The sequence below is a fragment of the Pyrgilauda ruficollis genome, unplaced genomic scaffold (genome assembly GCF_017590135.1).
Source record: "Pyrgilauda ruficollis isolate IOZ18807 unplaced genomic scaffold, ASM1759013v1 scaffold148, whole genome shotgun sequence".
NCBI lineage: Eukaryota > Metazoa > Chordata > Aves > Passeriformes > Passeridae > Pyrgilauda > Pyrgilauda ruficollis.
The window spans coordinates 778157-786096 of NW_024513432.1; the positions used below are offsets into that span (position 1 = coordinate 778157).

General features: G+C 69.9%; 2 protein-coding genes across 3 annotated transcripts in view; one reads left to right on the forward strand and one right to left on the reverse strand.

The window, feature by feature from the left end:
• Positions 1-129: 129 nt before the first annotated feature.
• FSD1 (fibronectin type III and SPRY domain containing 1) lies at positions 130-5604 on the reverse strand. Of its 2 annotated transcripts, XM_041460771.1 has the most exons (13): positions 5584-5604; positions 4881-4988; positions 4681-4812; positions 4328-4429; positions 3551-3573; positions 3186-3307; positions 2614-2823; positions 2404-2502; positions 2138-2297; positions 1983-2062; positions 1155-1406; positions 474-562; positions 130-401 (listed from the first exon to the last, which is right to left on the reverse strand). In XM_041460771.1, the coding sequence occupies exons 1-13, from the start codon at positions 5593-5595 to the stop codon at positions 297-299; spliced, it is 1494 nt and encodes a 497-aa protein (XP_041316705.1). In that variant the 5' UTR covers positions 5596-5604; the 3' UTR covers positions 130-296. The 2 variants fall into 2 exon arrangements, with proteins under 2 accessions (XP_041316705.1, XP_041316706.1); XM_041460772.1 differs by lacking the exon at positions 3551-3573 and having other exon boundaries at positions 3265-3307.
• A 513-nt stretch (positions 5605-6117) lies between these two features.
• Positions 6118-7940, forward strand: part of TMIGD2 (transmembrane and immunoglobulin domain containing 2) — a 2541-nt gene continuing 718 nt past the window's right edge. The window contains exons 1-4 of the mRNA XM_041460738.1: positions 6118-6402; positions 6777-7139; positions 7672-7695; positions 7785-7877. Of these exons, the coding sequence (XP_041316672.1) occupies positions 6366-6402; positions 6777-7139; positions 7672-7695; positions 7785-7877 (517 nt within the window). The 5' untranslated portion in view covers positions 6118-6365. The remainder of the gene's footprint in view (positions 6403-6776; positions 7140-7671; positions 7696-7784; positions 7878-7940) is intronic.

Consider the following 7940-nt stretch of genomic DNA (forward strand, 5'->3'; position numbering starts at 1 on the left):
CGTTTGGGGGGGGGGCGCTGTAAATAAAGAACCCTGTGCCCACCCAGCCCCCTCCTGCTCCTGGCACCGTGGGGGTGCCCCAGGGACCCCAAAGTGCCCCCCCCATGCCCCATCCACAGCCAGCACGTCACACCCGCATCCCAATTTATTCTCCAGGCCAGAAGCAGCTCTCGGTGCTGGGGGGGGGCAACGACCCCCGGCGAGGCGGGGGGCACGCAGCGGGGGGGCCGTGGGCAGCCCCGGGGGTGGCAGAGCGCCGTGGGCAGCGCCGGGGGGGCACGGGGGGTACCCCCGGCTCAGGGCAGGCTGGAGCTGCTGGCCGTGCTGTTGCGCTTCTGCAGGCACCGCACGGCGCTGGGCACCTGCAGCCCCGACGTCACCTGGAAGCTGCCACACCACACCTGGGGGCACAGCGGGGGCTCAGAGCGCGGCGCTGGCAGCCCCCCGGGACCCCCAGCGCTGCCCCCTCTTACCATGAAGGCCGGCAGCACCGGCTGGGAGAACTTGGTCTTGAAGGTGTGGAGCAGCTGCTTGGTGCGGGCGTTGTAGAAGGACAGGAAACCTGGGGGAGGGGGCACAGGTGGGCACGGGGGAGGCACAGGGCCCCGGGGGGTGACAATGGCCATGGCGGGGACAATGGTGGTGACAATGGCCATGGTGGTGACAATGGCCATGGTGGGGACAATTGCCACGGTGGTGACAATGCCCATGGTGGTGGCAGTGGAGGTGCCAATGCCCAGGGAGGTGCCAATGGCTACACTGGTGCCCATGGTAGTGCCAATGGCCGTGGTGATGACAATGGCCACACCGGTACCCACGGCAGTGCCAATGCCCATTGTGGTGCCAATGCCCACAGTGGTGGCCATGGAGGTGACAAAATGTCCATTGAGGTTGCCAATGCCCATGGAGGTGACAATGCCATGGTGGTGACAATGCCCAGGGAGATGCCCATGCCCAGGGAGGTGCCAGTGCCCAGGGAGATGCCAGTGCCCAGGGAGGCACCAATGCCCAGGGAGCTGCCAGTGCCCATGGAGGTACCAATGCCCAGGGAGGTGCCAATGCCCAGGGACGTGCCCGTGCCCAGGGAGCTGCCCGTGCCCAGGAAGGTGCCATCCCATCCCATCCCATCCCATCTGATCCCAGCCCAGCCCCACCTTCGTGGAAGTTGCAGTGCACGCCGATGCAGTCGGGCACGGGCACGTCGAGCGCCTTGGCCTTGTTGTTGTGCTTGGCGCTGAAGCTGACCTGCAGCCAGTTGTTGAGGTGCAGGCACCAGGACGCGGGGGTCTTGCCCAGCTGGTCGAACTTGCCCAGGCTGCGGTAGGCGACGCCCACGCCGAAGGCTTTGCTGTCGCGGTCGTAGCGCACCTCCCAGTAGTGCTCGTCGCCGTCGATCAGGGTGTCCCCTGGGGCACGGCCACGGCTCTGCCCGGGCACCCGCGGCGTGCCCGTGCTGTGCCCACCCCGCCGGGGGCGGCCCCTGGCCCCCCGAATCGCCCCCTGGGCTCTGTTCAGTCCGTGCCCCCTCGTCACCCACACCCCTGGGTGCCCAACCCCACCCAGGGTGCCCAAACCCCCACACTCCTTAATGCCCAAACCCCGCACACTCCCGTGTGCCGAAACCCCCAGCCCGGGTGCCCAAACCCCAGCCAGGTGCCCAAACCCCCCAGCCTGGGTGCCCAAACCTCAGCCAGAGTGCCCAAACCCCCCAGCCCAGGTGCCCAAACCCCAGCCCAGGGTGCCCAAACCCCCAGCCTGGGTGCCCAAACCCACAGCCCGGGTGCCCAAATCCCACCCAGGGTGCCAAACCCCCACACCCCTTAATGCCCAAACCCCCAGTCCGGGTGCCCAAACCCCAGCCAGGGTGCTCAAACCCCCCCATCCCTGGGTGCCCAAACCCCACCCAGGGTGCCCAAACCCCAGCCAGGGTGCCCAAACTCCCCAGCCTGGGTGCCCCCACCCCAGCCCGGGTGCCCCCTCACCCAGCACCGTGTAGGACTCTGCGGTGAAGCGGTCGCGGCCCCCGCGGCCCAGGGACATCCTCTTGGGCGACTGCACCACCCTGGCACACAGGGACAGGGCAGGGTTGGCACTGCCCGGCCCGGGGGCCGTGTGGGGGGCCCGGGGGTGGCCTTACCTGGCAGGGGAGTTGGCAGGGGAGGCCGTCCTGCCCTTGCCATCCTTCTCACGGGCCTTGACGTCCTGCAGCTTCCCGCCCGTGGCGTCCCACTCCACGCTCAGCTCCTCCACCCGCAGGTTCTGGTGGCACGTGCTGGCGTCCAGCCGGAACATGAACGCTGGGGACAGCCCCTGTCAGCAGTGCCCCGGGCCCCCCGTGCCTGGCCAGCACCCCGCAGGGCTGGCACGGGGGGGACACGGGCACCTGCCACCCCCAGCACCCACCTCTGGTCTCCAAAGTGACCGGCTCGGAGAAGTCGCCCGCCACCGCCTTGTTACACGCCCGCACCCGAAAATTCATGTACTTCATGTCAAACCTCAGCCCTGCGGGCACAGCGGGGTCACAGGCTGCGGCACCGGGAGGGCACTGCCACCCCCGTGTCCCCTGCAGAGCCTGGGGCAGCCCCAGCGCCCGCCTGCACCCCTGTGCCTCACCAGTGAGGGTGTACTCGGTGCCCTTGATGCCCTCGATGACCATCCAGGGCTGGTCCTCCTTGGCACGGGGGGGCCCCTCGAAGTTGGTCCTGCGGTACTCCAGCACGTAGTGGTCGATCTTGCTGTCCTCGTCGGGCATCCTCCAGGCCAGGGTCACACAGTTATCGGCCACCAGCGACTCCGCCAGGTCGATCTCGGGGGCGCTGGGCACTGCCCGCAGGAGCAGCCGTGCCAGTGTCCCCCCTCCCTGCCACACAGGGGTTCCCCAGCACTCCCGGGCACCCCCAGGGCTCCCCCAGACCCCACGGGCTCGGCAAATCACAGACCTCAGGTGTGGCACCCGTGGGATCCCTGGGGACCCCACCCGTGGCACCCAGAGACCCCCAGCACGGCCCCCACTGCTCCCCTGGGCACAGCACCCAACCCCTCATCCCCGCCCCCATCCCTGGCACCTTCCTGCCCCTCCGGGAAGGCACCCCAGGCCTGGCACTGCCCCATCCTGTGACGCCCGCCCCGGTGCCAGGCTGGCCGTGCCCTGCCCTGTCCCCCGTGCCCCCCTGCCCTGGCAGTACCTGGCAGGAAGGCCAGGGCCTGCAGCAGGCGCCGCTCCTGGGCGAAATCCACCATCAGGTGGCTCATGTTGTCACTGACCTTGGCCTTGAGCGACAGGCGGAAGGCCGGAGCCATCGTCACACTGTGCCAGGACAGGGGACAGGGCTCAGGGGGGGTGGGCACCCCCCTGCCCTGCCTGGCCCCGGGGAGGGTGGGCACAGCCACCCCACACCCACAGGGCCACCCCAGCACCTTGGGACCACCCCAGCACCTTGGGACCACCCCTGTGGGGCCCTGGCTGGGAGGAGGAGGAGGAGGAGGAGGAGGAGAGGAAGAGGAGGAGGAGTAGCAGGGGTTAGTGGGTGGGGGGCTCGGGGGGCCGTACCTATCCTTGATCTGTTTGGCCGCCTTGTGAGCGCAGAGGGAAAGAGAAGAGAAGCAGCAGTGAGGCAGCAGAGCCGGGCACAGGGGGCACATGCAGGACCTGCAGCAGCTGTGGCACCCAGCAGGGACAGCATCCCTGCCCCCCACAGCATGCCAGAGCACCCCACAGCATCCTAGAGAACCCCACAGCATCCCTGCACCCCACAGCACCCTGCACCCCACAGCATCCCAGAGAACCCCACAGCACCCTGCACCCCACAGCATCCCTGCCTCCTACAGCATCCCTGCACCCCACAGCACCCCTGCACCCCACAGCATCCCTGCCCCCTACAGCACCCTGCCCCCTACAGCACCCTGCCCCCCACAGCATCCCAGAGCACCCCAGAGCATCCCAGAGCACCCCACAGCATCCCTGCATCCCTGCATCCCAGAGCATCCCTGATCATCCCTGAGCATTGCAGATCATCCCAGAGCACCCCTGAACATCCCTGCACCCCACAGCATGCCAGAGCATCCCTGCATCCCTCAGTGGTTCACCTGGCTCAGCACCCCTGGCACAGCATCCTGTGTGCCCCCCGTGCCCCTGCCATGGTGCCCCTCCGTGTCAGCAGCCGGGGGGCCCTGGGCTCACCCCGCTCCCATCCAGGCACAGCCAGCCCAGCACAGAGAAAGGGGGTGCCCAGCCCGGGGTGGCATCCAGCGGGTGGCAAGGGGGGGTCAGGACACCCCAGGGTGGGGACAGCCAGGCAGGGCCACCCCCAGCACCGTGGGGACCCACCTGGGAGAAGTCCTGGTGGTTGGCCGTGCCCAGGGCCTGGTTGGCCGTCTCCAGCAGCTCCTCGGAGCTCTCCAGGGCCTTGGAACACGCCCTGAGCTGGGCCTGCCCGGGAGGGAGGGCTCAGGGCAGCGGGGGGCTGCAGGGGCCGGGGGGCTCCAGAACGGGGGGGGCTCCAGGGGCTGGGGGGGCTCCAGGGGCCGGGGGGGCTCCAGGGGCTNGCTCCGGGATGGGGGGGGTTCCAGGCCATGGGGGGCTCTGGGCCAGGAGGGGCTTCAGGCCTGGGGGGCTCCGGGCCAGAGGGGGCTCCGGGCTGGGGGGCTCCGTGCCGGGGGAAGCTGCGGGCCGGGGCTCACCTGCAGCTCGTAGGTGCGGCTGGCTCGCTCCTGCTTGATCTTCATCACCATGTCCTCCTTGAGCTCGTCCAGCAGCGCGTAGAGCGACTGGAACTCGGCCTCCAGGTCCTGCTGCGCCCGCGCCGAGTTGGCCTGGGCACAAGCGGGGCCTGAGCCGAGCGGGCCCGGCCCGGGGCCCGGGGGGCGGGGGCCGGGGCTACCTCCACGTTCTGGACCATCTGCTTGAGGGAGTAGATGAAGTTCTGGATCTCCTCATTCTTCACGGCCAGGGTGGTGATGATCTTGCGCAGAGATTCCTGCCCGGCGCCCTGCAGCGGCCGTCAGTGCCCGCGGCTTTCCCGCTGCCCCCGGGCCGTGCCGGGCCGTGCCGGGCCGTGCCGGGCACCGCGGGCAGCCGGCATGGCGGGGCGATGACTTGGCAATGTGAGTGTGAGTGTGAGTGTGTGAGTGTGAGTGAGTGAGTGTGAGTGTGCCAGTGCCGAGCCCCGCTGCCCGCCGTGCCCCTCCTTCCTCCGGGGCCACCCTGAGCCCCTCAGCCCTGCATCCTCCACACCTGCGCTCCTCATCCCTCCTTCTCCATCCGCTCTTCCTCCATCCCTTCCTTCCTCCCTCCCTCCCTCTTTCCCATCCCTCCATCCCCTCTTCCTCCATCCCTTCCTTCCTCTTCCTCCCTCCATCCCCACTCCTTCCATCACTCCTTCCTCCATCCCTCGGGCCCTTCTTCCTTCATCTCTCCTTCTTCATCCCTCCCTCCTCCATCCCTCCCTCCACCCGTCCATCCCCTCTCCCTCCATCCCTCCCTCTCCATCCTCCATCCCCCCCGCTCCATCCCCTCACTCTCCCTCTCCCGGTTCCCCCTCGGTGTCCCGGTGCCCTGCCGGTCCCGGGGGGCTCGGGCCGTACCTGGTCTCCCATTCCGGGCCGGCCGCGGGTTGGGGGGCGCCGGGTCAGGGCTAGGGGCGAGGGGAGGGGGGGAACATTGTCACCCCGGGGGGGGCGGTGGGGACACTGTCACAGTGCGTGGGGGGGTCCCAGCCCAGGAAGCCTGAACGCCCCAGGCCACCCTGGGGGGCAGGAGGGGTCCCCCTGCTCTGGGGGGGTCACAGGAGGTCCCCACGGGGCTCCTCCACAGGCTGGAGCGGTTCCAGGATCAAGGTGGAGCCTGAGGATGTGCTGTCACCTGTCCTTGCTCAGGATGGTGTCCTGTATCCCTGTCCCCATCCCTGTCTCCATTCCTGCATCCCTGTCCCCATCCCTGTTCCCATCCCTGTCCCCATCCCTGTCCCCATCCCTGTCTCCATTCCTGCATCCCTGTCCCCATCCCTGTTCCCATCCCTGTCCCCATCCCTGTCCCCATCCCTGTCCCCATCCCAGTCCCTTTCCCCCTCCCTGTCCCCATCCCCACCTCTGCCCCATCCGTGCCCCAATCCCCGTCCCCAGCCCCCACCCACGTCCCCATCTCTGCCCCCACTCTGGTCCCGCTCTCTGTCCCTGTCACCTCACCCGTACCACAGGGCCGGAAGCCACAGTGTCAGAGTGTCACAGTGTCACAGTGTCACGGGTGACGCAGGGCTAGGAGGCTTTGGGGACAGTGGCGCTTTGGGGACAGGGACAGCGTGGGGACTGAGACCCCCCCGGGGACACGGCCCCTCGGAGGGGGGGGCTGGGCTGGCCCCGCAGGGGGGATGTGGCAGCTCAGGGTCCTCATCCCCCTCCTTGGAGGTGAGTGGGGGACAAGGCTGAGTGGGGACAGTGCCTGGGACCCTGTGGCTGTGCTGTGGGGTTGGGGACAGGCCACCCAGGGGACACTGGGGGGGCACAGGGCTCAGGCTGTGTGACAGCTGGGGTGAGGGGGGACATCTGTCCTGAGGGGGAGACCAGAGAGGGGCTGAGGACACAGAGGGAGGGACACACATGGGGACAGAGGTGGGTGACGCGGCCGTGGCAGGGGGACAGGATGGAGGGTGTGGTCAGAGGTGACAGAGGTGAGCAGCGAGCCTGGAGCGTCCCCGTCCCCCACCCCACGGGGGTCCTGGGGAACCGCCGGCTGTGGGGGCTCCATCCATCCCCCTGTGACCCCGGGGCTGTCCCCACAGCGGGCGCCCTGCGGGTGACCCAGGAGCCGGGCGAGCTGCAGGTGACAGCGGGTGACACGGTGGCCCTGGCGTGCCAGGTGGAGGTGGCCGAGGGGGGGGCCCTGCTGCGGATGGAGTGGGTGAGGGGCGGGGGGCTCGGGGTGCTCTGCGCCACCCGCCTGCGCTTTGGCACCCCGCTGTCCCCGTTCCCCTGTCCCTGCCGTGCCCGGGGGGCGCAGCTGGCCTGGCACCCCCCCCGGGCCACCCTCAGCCTCCCGCAGGTGCGGGGCAACGACAGCGGCAGCTACGTCTGCAGGGTGACCCTCGAGATCCCCCGGCACGGCACCGCCACCGGCAACGGCACCGAGCTCCGCGTCACCCCCGGTACTGCCCGCGACTGCCCGGGGCTCCCGGTACTGCCCGGGGCTGCTGGGACTGCCCGGGGCTGCTGGGACTGCCCGGGGCTGCCCGGGGCTCCCGGTACTGCCCGGGGCAGCCCGGGGCTCCCGGTACTGCCCGGGGCTGCTGGGACTGCCCGGGGCTGCTGGGACTGCCCGGGGCTGCCCGGGGCTCCCGGTACTGCCCGGGGCAGCCCGGGGCTCCCGGTACTGCCCGGGGCTGCTGGGACTGCCCGGGGCTCCCGGTACTGCCCGGGGCTCCCGGTACTGCCCGGGGCTGCTGGGACTGCCCGGGGCTCCCGGTACTGCTGGGACTGCGGGGGGCAGGAGGGCACGGGGAGGTGGCACCTCTGAGGGGCTTGGGGGGTCAGTGAGGGTCACCAGCAGGGCGGGTGGGGTCCCTTGGGGGAGAATCCTGGGGGGTTTTGGGTGGCCACACTGAGGAGAGACAGGGACAGGACAGGGACAGGGACAGGGACAGGGACAGGGACATCTCTGACTCTTTCCCCTCCCCGCAGCAGCTCTCGGAGGACATCAGGCAGGTAAACGTGTCCCCGCTGTCCCTGCTGCGCCCTCCAGCCCCGTGTCGGTGTCCCGGGGCCGGGGTGACCCTGGCGGGCTGTGCTTGCAGCGCTGCTCTGGCCGCTCCTGGGGGGCCTGGGGGGCACCGCCCTTCTCCTGGGGACGGCCGTGCTCGGCCACCGCTGCTGTCACAGGAGCCCAGGTAACCCTGTCCCCAAATTCCCTTCCCCGGCACCCCTCACCCTGCCCCACACCCCCGTGCCCA

Excerpts from the sequence above, each read along its gene's own strand:
- FSD1 (XM_041460771.1), bottom strand. Across the intron at positions 4,813-4,880 it reads AGATGGTCCAGAACGTGGAG|GCCAACTCGGCGCGGGCGCA; the intron begins GTAGCCCCGGCC and ends GCTTGTGCCCAG. Across the intron at positions 2,063-2,137 it reads CCTGCCAACTCCCCTGCCAG|GGTGGTGCAGTCGCCCAAGA; the intron begins GTAAGGCCACCC and ends CCTGTGTGCCAG.